Source organism: Vipera ursinii (assembly GCF_947247035.1).
Source record: "Vipera ursinii genome assembly, chromosome: 7".
Lineage (NCBI taxonomy): Eukaryota > Metazoa > Chordata > Lepidosauria > Squamata > Viperidae > Vipera > Vipera ursinii.
This window is the reverse complement of record NC_139521.1, coordinates 47,561,088-47,581,484: the sequence shown is the minus strand read 5'-3', so window position 1 is coordinate 47,581,484 and position 20,397 is coordinate 47,561,088. Positions and strand designations below refer to the sequence as shown.

Genomic DNA, 20,397 nt, shown 5'->3' with positions numbered 1-20,397 from the left:
AAAATCATAGCAACTTTGCTCTTCTGCTGCTCAGATGTTTGCCTCATCCCCTTGATATGCAACTGCTTTTTATGGGAGAAAAGGAACTTTTGTCAGTGGAGAAATATTTCAGAAATTGGTAAAAGATGGGAATTGAAAGAGTAGCGGGCTGCATTTTTTTTTAAAATAAAAGTCTCCAGGACAAGGAGAAGAAGGAAAGGGGAGTCTCTTTGTTGGTCTTTGCAACGCACAGCTTTGCTAACAGGCAATGCTTAAAGCTCCTCTTAACAATGTACATTTGCTCTCACTAGCTCTTCCATTGATTTCCTCCTGCCCTCCACAGACCTGGCTGCAGTTAAGCCTTGCGTCTTCCACGTGATGCTGAGCTGAATCAGATTTTCCTTTTAGTTGTTCGATCAAATTTTCCTTCCTACAGCTTAGAAGGCTCACTTGGGACCTTATAGTAATTGCCTCCCCATGCTGTACTGCTGATACCTTTATTGTATTGGTGTAGGATTTCAGAGGATTGTGTTTAACATGCAGCGAGCTGCAGCAATGCAAACAGCCTCACTGTTTAAACAAGCATCCATTAGGGCCAGGAAACAAGACAGTGACAGTCCCATTTGGTGCTGTTTAGTGGTTGCTGCTTATAGCAAAATTGTGCAGGAGTACCGGGAGGAGAAAAATTATGGGAGGGTAAATGGAGAAAGAAGAAGGGTGCACGGCAATTCTGCAATGTTAGAAAAATATGGAGAGTATCTTGGTAGAATACAAAATGGGGAGGGGGATCACAAACTGTTGTGGACAGAAATATGTGAACAATTCATTAATATCTCACTATGCTAAAATATCAACCTCCCACTCAAATGTCATTAACATGTCCTGGATGAAGAGCTCAAAACAACAGTGTGCATTTTTTTAAGTGAGCTTTTTTATACCCCCCTTTTCCACTAAGTGAAGAAAGAGGAGGTGTTTTCCCGAACAGCTGAAAGAATTATTTGTTCAGGCAAGAAAGCAAAAAGCCATGATGCTTTGTATAACAGCCTGATGTACTACATTAAAACAACACTTACAATTTTAAAACCCTGAAGACTTTAGCTTGCTAAGATTAACAGGGCAGCACCAGCTATCCTTTTTAACTTTTCTGATAAAGCCCCTTTGTTTAACTGATTAGGAAATGGTTCTAGTCCAATTTTTCTATTATTTTGCACAATAGGAACTCCATTTGGAATTGAATAGATTAAAAACAAAACAGTTGAAAATTCGAATAACTCAATATACTTTTAAACTAAGTTGCATATGTCTTGTTATCTTATTTTTATCATGGATTCATTTAGTTTTCAGTTTTTCCAGGAGCTTCAAAATGTTTCTTAAAAGTTCGGCTCCTTTCCTAAATAGGAGAGTGTACTTTTATTGTGTGGCTGTCAGAGGCATCTGCTCAGTGCTGCATGGGACATTCCTGGTGATGAGTAATGCACTCCACACTGCTACGCCACTTATAAGCGCAGTTTTGGAGCTCTTCGCAATAACTGTAACAGTTTTATTGTAAATATAGTAGCCCTTAAATGCCTAAGAACACACACAAGACTTAAAGCCTATAGTTTTCTTTTAAGACTTTGCATTCCCCTATCTGCCATTAGAGCATAGGTCACAATTCCCTGTTTGCTTACTTCTTGACAAAGGGAGGCTCACAAAACAGGGATTCCTTTTCTTGGAAAATTACTGCGGGTAATAATATCCAGTTTAGCTTGCACCCAGCACGCTCCCAATCCCTAGGTCCACATCAAAGAAAGAATACACAGTTAGACTTTCAATTCAGTTAGAGAAGTACAGCTTTTTTTTTATTAAAATCAGCAAACAAAAAAAAAACAATGTGACAAAAGCAGACAAATGAAAAAGACATGAATAATATCTTAAGAATTAATATTAGCTATAAAATATAGTAAAAGATACAGAATTTTCCAGAGCCACTGGAAAGAATAAAGTGGGTAAACATTTTGGACAGTCCTAAAGTACACAGCAGCAGAATAGAGGTGGAAAATAGGTCATTATATTATCCCTCCTCTATTCTGCACCATTAAAGTATCACTTTGGTAAGCAAAGATGATGTATCCAATATTTTCTTCTCCTCTTAATCCGCAAAGTTCTTAAAGCACTAATCCAAGATGCTGAACTCACATAGTAACTCTAAATGGAAAAGAGATGGTTTTGAAGACATTCATTTTTGTAAATTTGATCTTTAAGGCAGAGGAAATATTTTTTTAAAAAATATGTCTTTCTAGATACAGCTAGTGTTCCCTTACCTATTGCAGTTGGGGCTGGCAACTCTGTTACCAAGCGATGTGATCATTAAATTAAACATCACATGAGCACACCGATTTAGGTCTGTTCCAGCTGCAGTTGTTAAGCAAATCACTGTGAGTCGTTAAGTGTGATTTCATACGACCATGACTTGTAACCTCCTACTAGCTTCCCCATTTACTTTGCATGTGAGAAGCCAGCAGAGAAGGTCTTAAATGGTGATGGTATGATCATGGGAGACTGCAACCATGATTACAACCAGGTTACAATCCTGGTTATAAAGTGCCAAATCATGATCCTGTGAAATGGCCGTAACCTTGAGGACTGACTGTAAATCTCATTTTTCAGCAAACATTATAGCAACTTCAAATGGTCACTGAACAAGTAATTAGTAAGGAAGGATTACTTGGATGTTACTTAGAGTAAGAGCAGTGTCTGGTGGAACATCTGACTGCTGTAATCTTAAACCATCTGGTCCAACAAGGAAAAGAAATGGAAGAGTAGCACCAGAATATCCTGGCAGCTAAGTGAGAGGAGAGAATTGAGATGCTTACTTCCAGATAAAGATACTAGACTGGAACCAGAGAGTACCCAAGCAATTATTTTAAATTCTATTATGCAAGGTTGAGTATGTTGTGATGCCATGCAAAAATTTTAACAGATTGATTTAGATGTTTATTAGAATTGGAAGAAACATGGTATCACCATTCCTTATTGCTGAAAATTCAGTGTACAGTTTTTGACTGTATATGTACATCCATGGAGCTTTATATAGTCGCATGTTTGAATGCTCTGTGCACATACATTAAAATAATTTTTATTTCAACTTTTTGATTTTTTTTGGCAGTTGAAACAATATTAGAGCCCTCCAGTGATCAAACTCATTTTTCCAGGTTATGGAAATTCTGCTTGGGTAGTGTTTTTATTAGCATTTCTTTTGCATTTCCCTTTATCAGCAAAATGTAGTTTTGGCTTTTGTTCAAAAAGCAAGTAAGAAAATTGGACTCTTCAATTGTTGATAACAGGTGTACATTTTTGACAGCAGTTGGAAAAGCTTAAATGGTTAAATGAGTAAAATTAAATTTTATATGAACAATGCTAACTTTAATATTCACAGTTGCTGTGCTGACTATCCAAAAATGTCAACCATGAACCTGACTTTCTTAAAATGGCTAAATCAATATTTACACAAGGATGCCAGAATCTCTTGTGAATATGTGGGGAGGATGTGTTGAGCGCCTTAGCAAGAATAACTCCTATGTTATGGCCTCTGTCTTACTATACATCACATGTTTGTTGTAGCACTGGATGAAATACCAAGCCCCACCATTCTAGCAGGATCCAGCATCCTATGAGTTGCCAATAAACATTAAAATGTCTTACAGTGCCCCAGGTGAACAAACAAATGTAGAACAATTTGGGTTAGCATAGAAAATTTTAAATGGTTAATAACCTTCTTGCTTAATAAGGATCATATTTTGTATTAGGGGTGTTATATATTTATCTGATGGTGTTGTAACAAAGATGCAGTGACTTTTTTGCACCGTTGATCTTGGGATGTGTGTCAGAGGTTACCCTCCAAACTACAAGTGGAAGCCAAATATTTAATTTAAATCCAAATGTAATTAAAGTTAATTTAATTAAGTATGAATACTCCCATATACGATATATAACAATGTTCCCTTGTTACAATAAGAATACATAGTTTTGTGGGTCTCTGAAAATGCATCCAAGGCTTGGTGTGGGCATACATGGACTGATGTGGCCCCAGATTATATTCTCCACATTATAATCTAAGTGTTCTCTCTTTTCTCTCTAATTTTTGATATATACAATGGCAGTATTCTAGAGGTAATGAACCATATACCCAGCTTCTCATTCCTGTGCTTTTTCTGTAGTATAATTTGACCTTCTGCTCTATGCTCTTAGTGCACACAGCTTCCCTTATACCCTCAGGGAAAAAATGTCAAACATAAACCCTTCCTCTTGGCATCCCCATTTCTTTCAAAGCCTGTCGACTGTGAGCCTCTTTGTCAGCTTATTTGCTTCACTAGAGCTTGTTCCAAAACTATGCAGGGAAGACCAAGCCATTTGTGGCTTTCGTTGCACAAAATAAGTTGTTCGTGTTCTTTTTCATAGTAGCTTAGTCTATGACAACTGCAGATTACATGTTCATTGTCCCACTTTGGATAGTACTATGAATGAATTTAATACTCTTTCCATGAAAATGGTCTAATGCTAAAATAAATTAGCACTTTGGAATGGCTTCCAGACAGCTGCCAAAGGTTTAGTAGAAATGAAATGCTATAAAACTTTGAAAATAAGTGTCAGCATTTTGGTAGAGTTGCAATAATATAAATCTTTATCTACCTATTTTTCCATCAAAATGAACCATGAGATCACTCCTATCAGACAAAAATCAAAAAGAAACTTTGGTAGAAATATATTAAAACTCCTGGTCAGCACTTAAAACAGGGTAGAAAATGCCATGGTGCTTGTTAAGACACATGCCTGAAATCTTTATGAAATTCATCTTGGAAGCAATCAAAGAGGGTTCTTTGGAAATGGTTTAAACAAAAGGTGGTCAGGGATTTGCTGCTATCTGAACTTAAAGTAATTTTGCCCATACACAAAACCAAGGTCCTCTTTAACAAGGTTGATTAAGAAATAGATGATTAATGAAAGAATAGTGGTACAATTCTAGCACATGAACATCTGTGATTTGATCGAGGAGTAAGACGCACACCTGGCATGCATTACGGAAACTTGGTTGGGCTCGGAGGGAGGAGTCCCCCTGATTGACTTATGCCCTCCAGGTTTCTGTGTGCTGCATCAGCCTCGGGCTCAGGGTAGGGGCGGTGGGGTGGCGGTTGTTGTTAAGGAGGCCCTTTGTCCGCGGGAGGCCACTGCCCCTCAGATAGGCGGATGTGAGTCCCTCCTCTTAAGGTGGGGCCCCAGTGGTCAGTTGGGCCTGTTGCTCACATACCTCTCTCCCAGCTGCATGGCAACAGCTCTGCTCGGGCTACTCGACACTCGGGGTTGGCGGTGGAATTCCCCAGATTTTTGGTGCTGGGGGATTTTAACCTACCTTCCCTGGGGGGGACATCAGGGGTGGCCCGAGAGTTCATGGCTTCCATGCTGGCCATGGACCTGACCCAGATTATTCAGGGCCCGACCCATGAGGGGGGAAACATGCCCGACCTTATTTTTATCTCCGGGCAGTGGCTTAATGATCTGGGTGGGGTTTCTCCATCTGTACAGCCCCTTTCATGGACAGATCATCATCTCCTGCGGCTAGGTCTCCGTCATACCACCTCCCGCCGTTGGGAGGTGGAACCGACCAGGTGGTTCCGCCCCACGTGCCTGATGGACCCGGAAAGGTTTCAGACAACACTTGGTTTGATTCCTGCCTCCCTCTCCCACAGCCTGGTCAAGACCTTGGTTGACACCTGGCAACGGGCTGCTTCTTAGGTTCTCGACCGCGTTGTTCCTTTGCGGCCTCTGACCCGGCGCAGGTCCCGGTTGGCTCCATGGTTCTCCATGGACCTACGGGAGATGAGGCGCCGGAGGAGGGCCCTAGAGAGCGTTTGGAGATCCAGTCGGTCCGAATCTGACCGAGCACAGTTAAGATCTTTCACTAGATCTTATCTTGTGGAAATGGTGGCGGCGAAGCATACTTACTTTGCCACCCTCATTTCGTCCGCAGATAATCGCCCGGCCGCCCTGTTAGGGTGACCCGCTCCCTTTTAAATCAAGGGACAGGGGAAGATCCCTTGCGGGGACGGGCCGAGGAGTTTAGTCAACATCTGCTGGACAAGATCGCTCAGATTCGGACCGGTCTGGACTCCGATTGGGCAGTATCTGACGTGGGGGAAGCGACAGGTCTGGCCAATATTATCTGGGAGGAGTTTGACCCTGTGACTCCAGATGAAGTGGACAGGATCATGGATAGATTAAGTGCCGCCACGTGTTTATTGGAACCATGTCCCTCCTGGCTGGTTTATGCGGCTCAGGAGGTTACACGGGGCTGGCTCCAGGCAGTGATCAATGCTTCTTTGAGTGAGGGGTGCTTCCCTGCCGCCTTGAAGGAGGCGGTGGTGAGGCCCCTCCTCAAGAAACCTGCTTTGGACCCAGCTATTTTAAATAATTTTCATCCTCTCTCCAACCTTCGCTTTATTGCGAAGGTTGTTGAGAGCATGGTGGCATGGCAGCTCCCGTTGCACAAAATTTTGTCCGACAGATGCTGGTTAAACTCTTCGGCACGACCCTGCAAGGGATCCTCCCTCACCTCCTGATTCAGGAGGGAGCGAGTCACCCTAAACAGGGCGGCCGGGCGATTATCTGCGGACGCGATAAGGGTGGCGAAGTGGTTAGACCTCGCCTCCCTTATCGCAGCGAGATAAGACCTAGTGTAGGTTCTTAGTCGCAATCGATCGGATTCAGATCGGCTGGATCTCCAACCGCTCTCTAGGCCCCGTCTCCGACGCTTCATCTCCCGGAGCTCCACGGAGAACCATGGGGCTCGACGGGATCTGCACCGGGTCAGGGGCCGCAGGGGTACAACTCGGTCAAGAGCCTCAGTGGCTGCCCTTTCCCAGGCTTCCACTAAGGCGTCTGCCGAGCTGTGAGCAAGGGAGGCAGGTGGGGACCCCAGCGCTGCCTGGAACCTCTGGGGATCCATTAAGCATCTGGGGCGGTACCATTTGATAGGTTCCACACACCCACGGCGGGGGGTGGCAAAACGGAAGACCAGCCGCAGGAGATGATGATCGGTCCATGACAGGGGCATAACAATTGGGGAGCCCCCACCAAGATCATCTAACCACCGTCCAGATAAGAAAACTAGGTCAAGGGTGTGGCCTCCCTCATGAGTCGGTCCCGAAATTACTTGCGTCAGGTCCATGGCCGTCATGGAAGCCATGAACTCCCGAGCCAACTCAGATGATCCTCCCAGAGATGGTAGATTGAAGTCCCCCAAAACTATAAGTTTCGGGAACTCAATCACCAACCCAGAGAGGACATCGAGAAGCTCAGGCAGGGCTGCTGCTGCGTGAATAGGCGAAAGGTACACCAGCAGCAAGCCCAACTGCGCACCAGGGCCGCATCTCAAAAAGAGAGACTCACACCCGACTATCTGGGGAACGGTGGCCTCCCGTGGGCACAAGGTCTCCCTCATAACAACAGCCACTCCCCCACCCCTACCCTGAGCCCGAGGCCGGTGTAGCACCCGGAAACCTGGTGGGCAAAGATCAACCAGAGGAATACTGCCCTCTGGGCCCAACCAAGTTTCCGTGATGCAAGCCAGGTCCGCCTGCTCACCCTCGACCAAGTCATGGACGAGAGGAGCTTTATTAACGACAGACCTGGCATTCAAGTACACCAGCCGGAGCTCAGGAGGCTGCACATCCTCACTCCCGGGACCTCGGGGCGGAGCCAGAGGGTTGGAGTGCCTCACTGCTTGTAAGCAGCGGAGAGACCTTCCCTGAGATCGATACGGCCCTCTGTTCCTACACCTGCTGCCATTCCCTAACGTCGTGGGAATAGGTAATCCCACGACTGGCCCTGGAGCCCCAGAAGCAACCGCCCCCGCTCCTCCCCCCCGCGATCCGCCTCGGCACTAGCCTGAACAGAGGTTGTTGGACTGCCCCCCTCGTCCAAACAACCAAAAGAAGTACCCTCCCTCCTCCCTAACCCCTGAAAAAATTTCGGCAAAAAACAAACCAGGGTCCTCTTGTTAGGTTTACGTCGGAGGCCCCTACCCATGCCCAGCCATCTCTCAGGGTCCCAATAAGTGGGCCCTTCCTCGAGATTGTACGCGGCTGGAAAGGCGGGTCGCCCCCAGGAAGGGGGAGCACCCCTGAGGGCGAGCAAGTCCGTAGAGGAATACCTAAGATAAGGCATAAGAGCAGTCCAGATGCAGGCAGTCCATAGTCAGTAAGGAGGGTCTAAGCAGAGGACAAATAGGTGTCCCGACCCTCCACCCAGCCACTGCCACTCAGCTGGGTGCACCCCCAGGACAGGCCAACCACCGTCCTCTCACGACAGTCGCAAGGCCTATTCCTGGGGGGGGTCTGAGACACCCATCCTGGGTATAGCATGTCCCCTAGAGCTCTCACCTCTAGGGGCAGCAGATGTAAGTTCAAGCCACCCTCTCACGGTGGCTATTACCCAGGGAACTCTGAATCCTTAGGGGATGATATGTGGGTGACAATAAGCAACAGTCCGAAGGCAGAAGTATGGTAGTATAATAATCCATCGTAGTACGCCATCAAAGTCTGCACTGCTAAACCGCCGAGTCCTCCGTTGCTCTGCCGTTCCAGGAGATTGTTCATGGCCACAACTCCATGGGCCCTCAGTTCTGCAATCATTGGGGCCTTCCAGATTGTGGTCTACTGAGTCTAACTCCCTTAGGTCCAAAAATCCATTGGCACCGACCGGAATCACAACAGGTGCCACGGAGAGCATAGGTCTTTCAAGGGACCGCTGGGCTCCATTGGGATCCACCGGAGTTAACCGGCTAACCCAGGAACCTCCAGGGCCACCAGCAACAGTGAGGGTGCCAGGCCATCTGGAACAAGCAAACCAAACGGGGGAGAAGACAAGTCGAGTGCAACATCGCTGCTGAGCCACCAAGGCCGCTACCACCACCGGAGCGCCACTGCAGACGCCACCGCCATTGCTGCCGCCACCAGGACGCCGCCGGAACAAAAAACGATCCAGCCATTCCCGCCGCCGATGGAAAACGGGCCGAAAAGGCTCAGGCGGGAGCGGGCGGACGGTCGGGCAAGCGATCGAGCGAGCAAACGGTCTAACAAGAGCGGGCCAAGAGGCAGCAATCGAAGACGGCCCAAGGCAGGTAGAGTGATACAAAATGTCGCCGCCGCTGCCGCCGTCGCCGCCTAGCCAGAATAATTGGGCCAATGGGACACAGGTAGGACAGGCCCATCCAAATGGGATGCGATGGTCCCTTAAGTATCCTGGATCCATGCCATGAAGAGCTTTAAAGGTGGTTACCAACACTTTGAATTAGACCTGGAAGCAGAATGGCAGACAATGCAGCTCACAGAGCAGTGCTGTACAGGGGACATTCTTGAGGCCCCAAGAACTACCTGCACCACTGCACTGCACACCAGCTGTAGCCTCCGAGTACTCTTCAAGGCTAGCCCCATGTAGAGTGTATTATAGTAGTCCAACCATGAGATGACCAGGGTCCGAACGACTGAGTGCAGGGACTCCTGATCCAGGAAACAAATCATCTAAACATGAATAGAGACATACAGTACAATTGTAGAAAAGAATTATACAGAAGATATAACAGTTTGGCCTTTTTACTTGTTTCTGTTGAAAACACTGTTAAGTTTTGCAGACATAATCAAAAACTGATGTAAATGTAATGCACAAGTGCAAACAAAATACATGCACACCCCCAGATAGAAATTCTATGAATTGTACATTAAATTAATCAGATCATATTACTCTAAAACTTAAGAATAACATTGATCTTATAAAATGAGATTTTTGAAAATGATTGCTCTCTTATTGGAATCTTTCAGTGATTGGAAAATTCACTTTAAAAACGGAATGCATTACTGCATTGTGAAACTTGTATTGATTTTACTAAGTATACAGATCTTGCCATCCCAGGAGATCAAGCCTAAATGTAGTCCGCATCAGGAGTTTCACATATCAACATGACTGACAAGGGCAGTTTCTCTTGCAATGTGAAGTGAAGTCCATGCATAGTTCGCATGAAGAGAATGATTAGGATCTGAAATTACCTGCACAAAACCTTGTGCCAACCTAAAACATGAATTCCTTCTTCATGATAACAAACATTGAGTAAACTCCTTAAATATACATTCTTTTAATCCCAGGATATAAGTGGAAGTTAATTTTTTAAGTAAAATGAACCTGGATCTGGTTAGTGGGCTAATGGGCTAATGCCTCCTTAAGTAACACCAGCTGCCTGCAATTAGTGCAGGTTCGCATCCCACCAGGCTCAAGGTTGACTCAGCCTTCCATCCTTCCGAGGTAGGTAAAATGAGGACCCAGATTGTTGGGGGCAATTAAGCTGACTTTGTAATAATGCTGCTTGGGGGTGTGTGTGAAAGCCCTAATAAACAGGCATATGCATAGAATGAAGGCTACTGCTAAGCTTGCAAGCCGCCCTGAGTCTTCGGAGAAGGGCGGGATATAAATGGAATTAAAATAAATAAATAAATAAATAAATAAATAAATAATAAATAGTGTGCATGCACACTAGAGATCAGACCATGTTTTCTTGTGTTCCAGATGAGAAAAAAGATCAGATAAAAGTATAGCAAATAATTTTTTTAATTATCATTTGTTCGAGACATAGCCCTTAGTAAACCACTTCTCTAAGGCCACCAAAGAAACTCTGGGTGCATTCACTCGGAGCTTCGCTTAACTGATCTTTACCTTATAGATACTTTAGGATGAAGAAAATAAAATATATCTTTGCTTGTAATTGCTGTGTACTTTCCCAAGGAACTTGGAAATATTTTACTTTGAGGTAGGTATTTGCCACCCAGTTCTACTCTGCAGAGCTGTTTTTAAAATGTAATATACAATGGCTATTTCATCCTCTCCTCTTTATCAGTAATCTATCCCTGAGAGGAATCATACCTTGGTCCAATGGAGTCATTTTTTTTAATCTTCTTTGGTTAAAGCCAAGAGTATTTCACTGGCTATGTCATGGAATTGTTTAAGACAGTGTGAAATCCAGAATCACCATGGGATCTACACTGTTATTTCCAATACTGCAGTAATATAATATAGACAATGCCTTTTAATTGTCAGTTGCTGGGATAGGGATTAAGATTGGAGGTACTCTAGCTACATCTCAGTCTGCCTGTTATGTGATCCTAATTCTTAATTATTACTACAAGAATGTAAGTTCATTTGAGCACAAATGATTTAGCAGCTCATTTGAAATGGCATTAAAAATAAAAGCCACCCATGTTTTAACAGAGAATTAAATCATAGGATTTGTTTTGTTCTTTTTTTAACATTTGTCTTAACCAAAGCTCTTAGGAATATATATTTGTTAAGATTGCTCATGAAAGAAAAATATAATAAAATTGCACTCCTTTCCACTTTCATGCCAATCTCAAAATATTCAAAATATTTCTATCCTTGAATGGATTCCCAAGCCAAAAATCTCAAAACAACAGGACACTCAGGATCTTAGGGTTAGCAGAATCCATTGACTCTTTGCCCCTCGAATTTCATGGAGGCTCTTCTTTTATTACTGGCCTCTGGTCAGTCTTTGCTGAGTTATTTTCCTGAAAGAAATGGATTTAGTTTAAGGACAGCAAAATCAGTGGGAGCAGCCTTGTCTACGCAGGCAGATTGAAAGCTTTATATTAGCAGCTAGAGTTCCCCTGTCAGTGAGCAGTCCAACCAACAGGTTTGTGTTAGAGCAAGATGGGCAGGGTAAAATGCTAAAGTCTATTTGAATTTTATGGTCAGATAAAACACTGAAAGAGGATTCAGCCTCTGAGCTTGTTTTGAAGAAGCAATAAAATCACTAAACAGCAGCCGCTGTGGTCACTCCCTATACATAATTGAAATAGCTGCCCACTAAAGTCAAATAGGAGGTGGGAGGGGGTGGTGTAAGTAGCTCTGACTGTTGCTATAACAACAGGCATCTTGGTCTAATTTCTTCTGAAAAATGACTTGCTGCTAGTGGAATGAAATGCAGCAGCTTTTTTTCTAGCGGACGAAAATGTTATCGACAGGCGAATGTGGTCCCTCGTTTAGGTAGCAGATATTCTGTGATTTGCCCATTGCAGTCCTTTCAGGAATTTTAAGATGAGTTATTCCTGGATATACTGTAGAGGCGTATGGGTGGGCATAAGGTTGTCTTTTTGTGTGTGTGGGTGGGTGCATATGTGAGGGAAAACATTACAAACGACAACATCATCAACAACAATAATAACAATAGAGTTGGAAGGGACCTTGGAGGTCTTCTAGTCCAACCCCCTCTTCAGGCAGGAAACCCTATACTACGGGTTTCAAACTCTCTGCATCATGTGATGTGCCGCAATGTATAGTGACTTTTTTCGCATTGCTGGAGCTGGGGTGGGCACGGCCTCCTCCACATGATGCAGTTTGACACCCCTGCCCTATACCATTTCAGACAAATGGTTGTCCAGTCTCTTCTTAAAAACTTCCAGTGTTGGAGCATTCACAGCTTCTGGAGGCAGGTTGTTCCACTGATTAATTGTTCTAACTGTCAGGAAATTTCTCCTTATTTCTAGGTTGCTTCTCTCCTTGGTTAGTTTCCATCCGTTGCTTCTTGTCCTGCCTTCAGGCACTTTGGGGAATAGATTAAGCCACCCTTCCTTACGGCAGCCCCTGAGATTTTGGAACACTGCTATCATGTCACCCCTAGTCCTTCATTAAACTAGACATACACAATTCCAGCAGCCGTTCCTTATATGTTTTAGCCTCCAGCCCCCTAATCCTCTTTGTTGCTCTTCTCTGTACTCTTTTTAGAGTCTCAACATGTTTAGAAAGTAGTAGATTATTTGGACTCTTAAAAATATTCCCATACATTTTACCTTTTATCTATTCCAAAACAGACTTTAACAATCGGATGCAGTAAATATTATAAGACTCTCATCATCACAAGCCAGTATAACCAAAATGCTGGGCACTGATAATAGGAGTTGGAGTTATAATCCAGAAGCAGGAGGGCTGCATACAGACTAAAAAAAAAGAGCCCTTGGGGACTTCCAAAAAATATAAATTAATTATAATGATGGAAGGGACAAAGAATCAAATGCCTAACTCAAGAATCTGTACAGGTAGTCCTTGACTTACAGCCATTCATTTAGCAACTATTCGAGGTTACAACGGCATTGAAAAAAGTGACTTACGACCACTGCAGCATCCCCATGGTTACGTGATCAGAATTCAGGCACTTGGCAACTGGCATATATTTACAATGGATGCAGCATTCCAGAGTCATGTGATTGCCATTTGCAACCTTTCCAGACATCTTACGACAAGCAAAGTCAATGGGGGAAGCTGGATTAATTTAACAACCATAAGATTTACTTAACAAGTGCAGGGATTTGTTTAGCAACTACGGCAAGCAACGTCGTAAAATGTTGAGTTACTTAGCAACCATTTTGCTTAGTTATTGGAAATCCTCAGTACAAGAAGAATTTTTAAAAGTCTGAACTTTTTTTTCCCTCTCTGAAATAGCATTACCAGATGTCCAGGAAATGGAGGACATATCCATCTTTTTGTCTTCCATCCAGCAGGCATAGCCTTAAAATCAAACATTGTGAGGATTTTTGAGTCTCTTAACAAGTTATCTCTTCTTGAGCAGCTTTCTCCAGGGCCCATCGCTTCCCTATTAAGTGCTAACCGCAAATTAACAAGCTCAGCCCTGTGACCTTAATTACTTGATTAAGTACCCTGGGCAGCTTACCTGTTGCCTGAAATTGACAAGACCTTTATCAGTTACATGCTAAAGGCCTCCTAACAGCTCTAGTGCGTTCCTGTGGTGGAAAAAACAGTCTTCCTAAATGCTGAAAAACTTTTTGTTTGTTTATTTGCAGTTTTTCACTCTAATTTTTGTTGTGGATCCCAAGAAAGTTAAATAGGGTATTTCCCCCTGCCCCCTCCATGTGTCCTCCTTTCCTGTTGTCTGTATCCTTCTTTGCTTGTTCATCTATCTGGTAACTCTACCCTGAAAAGGAGACAGGTATGTGTGAGAAATGTAGATCAGCCAGGGTATTTTTCTCCCAGAATGTGATGAGGGTGTAAACTGCTTGCCCACATATGAGCAAAGAAATTTCTTACCATTCATACTGTGGAATAATGAAAACATTCATACGCGAAAGACTTTCTTATCAAACTGTATCTTAAGAAGGGCGGTAGGTAAATTCAATAAGTAATAATAAATAATAATCACATTGTCATCAAGCCTGTAGCAGTAACATCTTGTTGAAGTATGCCATCCAAGTATTAATGAGGCCCCATTTCAAATGTGAACAAAAAAAGGGCTCTGAGATTTGTCACTGTTATTCAATTATACATTTTTAAATAAAAATTTAATTGTGTGGTCTCTTGGGCATTAACTGGGGGAGATCACATTTACCAGCTTGCTTAGAGGCACTATAATAAATGATTGCTAATTTTCTGAATGTTCAGATGATAGTATGGTGAACTACATAAAATAAAGGTATGGGAACTGCATGTTTCAGTGAACTTGTTACATAAAACCTGCACTCTTGAACTGAAGGTCCCATGAAATACTTTTCTGTCTATCATGCATTTGAAAGGGAAGAAACAATATAAATCCTATCTAAGGACAGGTTGCATTGGGGAGAAATGGCAACATGCCCTACCTCATCCTAGCTGTTTTTTCTCATCCAAATTAATTTGACTGAGGTGGTCTGCCCATTTTTACAAATAAAAGATTGACTGTTTATTCAAGGTAGTAAGTACTTGCCTTGATTATTCGATGCATTATCTTGGGAAATGTTCCACTATGGCAGGGGTCGGCAACCTAAAAAAGAAAAAGAGCCACTGGGAACCGGTTCCATCACAAATTAAAAAAAGAGGGAGCCGCGTGCGTGTGTCCATGCACGCGCATGCGCAAAAAGTTTTTTTGCGCATGCGCGGACGCACGCGGCTGCCATTTTTAAAAAAATGAGATGGAACCGGTTCCCGGTTGCCCGATGGCGACGGCCCGTCTGCAAAGCTGCCGCTTTCGGCAGCTTTGCAGACGGGCCGTGGCAGCTTCCGCAAAGAGCGGCGCCCCTGCCCATTCCGAGAGGTGTGCGCGCACCTCTCCGAACGACCGGAGGTGCGCGCGCACCTCCCCAAACCTTTGGGGAGGTGCGCGCGTACCTCCGTGCGAAGGGGCAGCGGTGCCGCTCTTTCAGGAAGCCCGCCGCGGCCCGTCTGTGAAGCTGCCGAAAGCGGCAGCTTAGCAAACGGGCCGCGGCAGCTTCCGCAAAGAGCGGCGCCCCTGCCCATTCCGAGAGGTGCGCGCGCACCTCTCCGAACGACCGGAGTTGCGCGCGCACCTCCCCAAACCTTTGGGGAGGTGCGCGCGTACCTCCGTGTGAAGGGGCAGCAGCGCCGCTCTTTCAGGAAGCTGCCGAAAGTGAAGGGGCAGCGGCGCCGCTCTTTCAGGAAGCTGCCGAAAGCGAAGGGGCAGCGGCGCCGCTCTTTCAGGAAGCTGCCGAAAGCGGCAGCTTCCTGAAAGAGCGGCACCGCTGCCCGTTCTCCGAACGACCGGAGTTGCGCACGCACCTCCCCAAACCTTTGGGGAGGTGCGCGCGTACCTCCGTGCGAAGGGGCAGCAGCGCCGCTCTTTCAGGAAGCTGCCGAAAGCGAAGGGGCAGCGGCGCCGCTCTTTCAGGAAGCTGCCGAAAGCGGCAGCTTCCTGAAAGAGCGGCACCGCTGCCCGTTCGCGCGGAGGTACGCGCGCACCTCCCCAAAGGTTTGGGGAGGTGCGCGCGCACCTCCGGTCGTTCAGAGAGGTGCGCGCGCACCTCTCGGAATGGGCAGGGGCGCCGCTCTTTGCGGAAGCTGCCGCGGCCCGTCTGCTAAGCTGCCGCTTTCGGCAGCTTCACAGACGGGCCGAGGCGGGCTTCCTGAAAGAGCGGCACCGCTGCCCATTCGCGCGGAGGTACGCGCGCACCTCTCCAAAGGTTTGGGGAGGTGCGCGCGCACCTCCGCCCATTCGGGGAGGTGCGCGTGCACCTCTCCAAACGGGCGGTGCCACTCTCCATTTGGAGAGGTGCGCGCGCACCACTGCCCGTTGGAAGAGGTGCGCGCGCACCGGGCGGCTGGGAGCCGCAAGAGACGGCTCAAAGAGCCGCATGTGGCTCCGGAGCCGCAGGTTGCCGACCTGTGCACTATGGTGTATATATTGTAACTGATGTGAAGTACATATATAATGAAAAGGAAAATCTTTTGGCAGAAATCACTAGATTTTCTTGCAAGTTGAAGTAGGAAAAGTGTTTTTCAAATAACTGTACTGAGGACTACAGTATTTGTTTAATTTTGTTTATTGGTTTTGCCTAGCAACATGTGGCGAAAGAGATAATTGTGATATTATAGTATTTTTAAAAGCCTTGGTATAAAAACTTCTGAAATTAAAGTGCAATGGGAAATCTTCAACAGTGCCTCTTTACATAGCATGTGGGGGAGTTACATAAGGCTGCATTCTGGAAATTTCCTACTTACATTGTAAATGGATATATTATGGAGATGGCTAGGAAAAAGTCTCAGACATGTATGCTGCTACTAGATATGGTAATTTTTAGTGTTTGAAATATGAGCACTTGTTGAACTAGTGGCTCCATTCCAGTCTACCACTTCATTCTGGTTAATATAGTAGAATAACTTATAGCTAATTATAATAATGTAATAACTCTCATTGCCAATGATACATGTCCATTTGTGAGAAGAAATTGTTTCTCTAAAGTTTTGTATTATTCCAATAAGTTTAAATAAAGTTCAGAAATCCAACTCAAAATGTTTTGAAACAACATAATCTTTATGAATCATAATAAATTAGTAAAACTTCCTATATATGGTTATGATGATTTATAAAAGGTAGAAATGGACAAATCTTGAATCAATTATTTTTTTCTTTTCTGTTTAAGCTTCAAGAGACAGTGAAGAGAAAATTAGAAGGAGCACGCTCACCCCTCAATGGAGAACAGCAGAATGGTGTCTGTGAGAGAAGCTTCTCTCCAACTAATAAGCGGTTACGGAAAGATGTACCTGGGATTGAGAGAGTCAACAGTTTGCCAAACAGTTTGCCTTTGTCTTCTATTTCTCCTCTTCACCAGCTTGACCTAAAGCCATCTTTGCCCCTGCAAAACAGTGGAGCTCATGAGGGCACCCTGGAAGACCTAGGTAAAAATGGTGGACTTTCTGACCTAAAACTCCCAATCAATGGATGTACCGAGCTTGAAGATAGTTTTAACATTCTGCACAACAACAGTAGTAGCAACAAAGAACTGAAACAAGAGGCTTTGGATGATCCTAACTGCACTGACAATTCTGACACATCCCTTTCCAATCAGAATAAACTCTTTTCAGACATTAACCTGAACGATCAGGAGTGGCAGGAATTAATAGATGAGCTAGCTAACACTGTTCCAGAAGATGATATACAAGATTTGTTCAATGAAGATTTTGAAGAGAAAAAGGAACCTGAATTTCCGAGACCAGCCACTGAGATTCAGGAAACTGCCAGTGTTAAAAGTGATCCATGTCACTCTCCATTTGCTCACTTACCAACAGGTTCTCCCCAGGTAAGACCTTCATCATCAGGGCCTCCTTTTTCAAATATCCCTGCGGGTTCCACCCTGCCTTCAGCCTCTAATGGTCCTCCTGCTCCAAGCCTGGACAGTTCACTAGCAAACTGTGTGGTTCAATCCCCTCAGACTCCCAACCAAGCACATCCCTCAAACCAAACTCAGTCACGACCAGGCAATAGTTTCCACATGAATCCAACAACAGTGACAACAGCAGGCCCAGGGCCTAGCCAAGTGACTGTGACTAGCACTGACTTATCTCCAGCTGAGCAGTTGAAACAGATGGCAGCCCAGCAACAGCAGCGGGCTAAGCTCATGCAGCAGAAACAACAGCAGCAGCAGCAACAACCACAGCATCCAAACCAAGTATCTAGCTGGTCTCCAGTGGGACCTCCATCTAGTCCCTATGGAGGACCTTTCAGTACAGATAAACCAAATAGCCCGATGATGTACCCCCAAGCCTTTAACAACCAAAATCCTGCAGTGCCTCCCACGGCAAACAACTCACAAAAGAATACAATGAATAACTACCTCCCTCAAAACCATATCAATATGATTAGTCAGCAGCCAAATAATCTGGGTACAAACTCTTTGAACAAACAGGGCAATATGCTTTCTTATGGCAACACTAAACCTCTGTCTCATTTCAATGCTGACCTTAGTCAAAGGATCACTCCACCAATGTCCAATTCCAACAAGAGTCCCATGATGCCATATATGCAGCAACAACAGCAACAGCTTTCCCAACAGCCACCAGTTCAGGCCCAAATGACATCTTTGAGTGAGGAGCAGAAGCGCATGCTTATTTTGAAGCAGAAAGGAATGATGAACCAGCCAGTAGCTTATGGAACTCTTCCATCTCTAGGTCAGGTAAGTGTGCACAGAGAATGTTCTCTGTGAATGGCTCATGTGAATTAACATAATGCAATAGAAACTTGTGTACTGTTGAACTTTCTCTTTGTATTTGCCTTCTTTAAAAAGAGCATTTGTTTTTATGCACATATAACTTTCTAGTAGCTTTAAACTCAACTTTCTCCTAAATTAGTGTTACTTCTGTCAGTACATAACTACGAAATCTACGGTATATTGGCAATAGTTTTGAATGCTCATCTCCAGATATTTAGTTCATTCTCAAAAGTTACCAAGATTTCTAATATAGTTTTACTGTGACCCTTTAACTACCATATAAAATTAATATAACATTAAATTTATATAATGAGTGAAATAATTACCCAATTCATGATAAAGAATTAGCTGTGGAGGCTAAGGTATGTATATATGAACTTCAATTTTTGGTTCCAAATTTGATGACCATGAATTTTCCTGCCATAATAACAGTACAAGAAAATTTGATAAAATGTAATCTGTTTTGATAATGTTTTTTTGATTGATATTTGCTGTATTTAGATGGGTGTTATAGTTTGGGAAAGCCATATTTTGCCAGTGCCATACTGAATGTGAAATCAGTGGGCTTGAACAGACTTCTACCAACCAACTCCAGATTAGCCAGAAGATTTTAATTTAAAAAGAGTAAAAAAGGATTCGATATGTACCTCAATGGAGGAAGACAAGGGATGAATTTGATTGATTACAAGTTAGAGCTGCTATTAAGAGTTACCTCATAGCATTAAGAGTGAAGAATTGTCAGTTTTGCATCTGCAAAGTGCCATCCTGCGGCCCTGTTTGGGGTTGCCTATTGCCTTTTGGGTAAAGAGGATTCTGAGGTTCATCTTCACGGTTGAGCTGAATAATTTTCAATGCATCTAATGGATAAAATCACTCAAATCCATTTTCAATTGGAAACCAAGCATGGAGCAAGTCTGTTGGAGATACCTTGGGAATATCTTACTCAGTTACCTGGGAAAAGTTTGATTTTGTTGGACCTGGGAAAGTGGGTTATATGGAGCCTTGGTGGAGCAGTGGGCTAATGCCTCCTTAAGTAACACCAGCTGCCTGCAATTAGTGCAGGTTCGCATCCCACCAGGCTCAAGGTTGACTCAGCCTTCCATCCTTCCGAGGTAGGTAAAATGAGGACCCAGATTGTTGGGGGCAATTAAGCTGACTTTGTAATAATGCCACTTGGGGTGTGTGTGAAAGCCCTAACAAGCAGGCATATACATAGAATGAAGGCTACTGCTAAGCTTGTAAGCCGCCCTGAGTCTTCGGAGAAGGGCGGGATATAAATGGAATTAAAATAAAAAAATAAAATAAGTGGGATTATAAGTATAGCCACTTTGGATTTGGATTCATGCCCCTCCTAGCAGCTAGAGGTTGCTTAGGAGATGATATGCAGGTGGAGCTAGTGATGGTTAATGCAGCCTTAGTGAGAGGATGTTACAGCACCATTTAAAGAGCCGCTGATGTATACTTTTCTCAAGAAGTCATCACTGGACCCTACCATTTTTCATTTTTGTTCAGTCTCCCATCTTCCCCCTTAGGGAAGGTGGTTGAGAAGGCAGTCTTTCTGTAGCTCCAGAGGATCCTGAATAAGACAGATTATCTGGACCCCTTCCAGTCAGGTTTCAGTCTGAGATTTGAGATGGAAACAGCATTGGTCATGCTTTTGGATGATCTCTGACAGGAGCAGTATAGGAGTAGTGCATCCATCTTGGCTCCTCTTGACCACTTGGTGACTTTTGATATCACCAAACATATCATTCTGGGCAGGCTTCAGCAGTTGGGAATGGGGGCACAGTTTTGTGCTGGTTCACCTCCTTCTTTTGGGACAGTCCCAGTTGGTGTTATCAGAGAGCAAGAGGTCCAACTCTGTTTTGTGTCATGCTGTAGGGCTCAGTGC

General features: G+C 44.3%; 1 protein-coding gene across 1 annotated transcript in view; it reads left to right on the top strand.

Moving 5' to 3' along the window:
- Positions 1-20,397, top strand: part of MAML3 (mastermind like transcriptional coactivator 3) — a 332,400-nt gene that overhangs the window by 183,227 nt on the left and 128,776 nt on the right. The window contains exon 2 of the mRNA XM_083366959.1: positions 16,941-18,470. Within this exon, the coding sequence (XP_083223085.1) occupies positions 16,941-18,470 (1,530 nt within the window). The remainder of the gene's footprint in view (positions 1-16,940; positions 18,471-20,397) is intronic.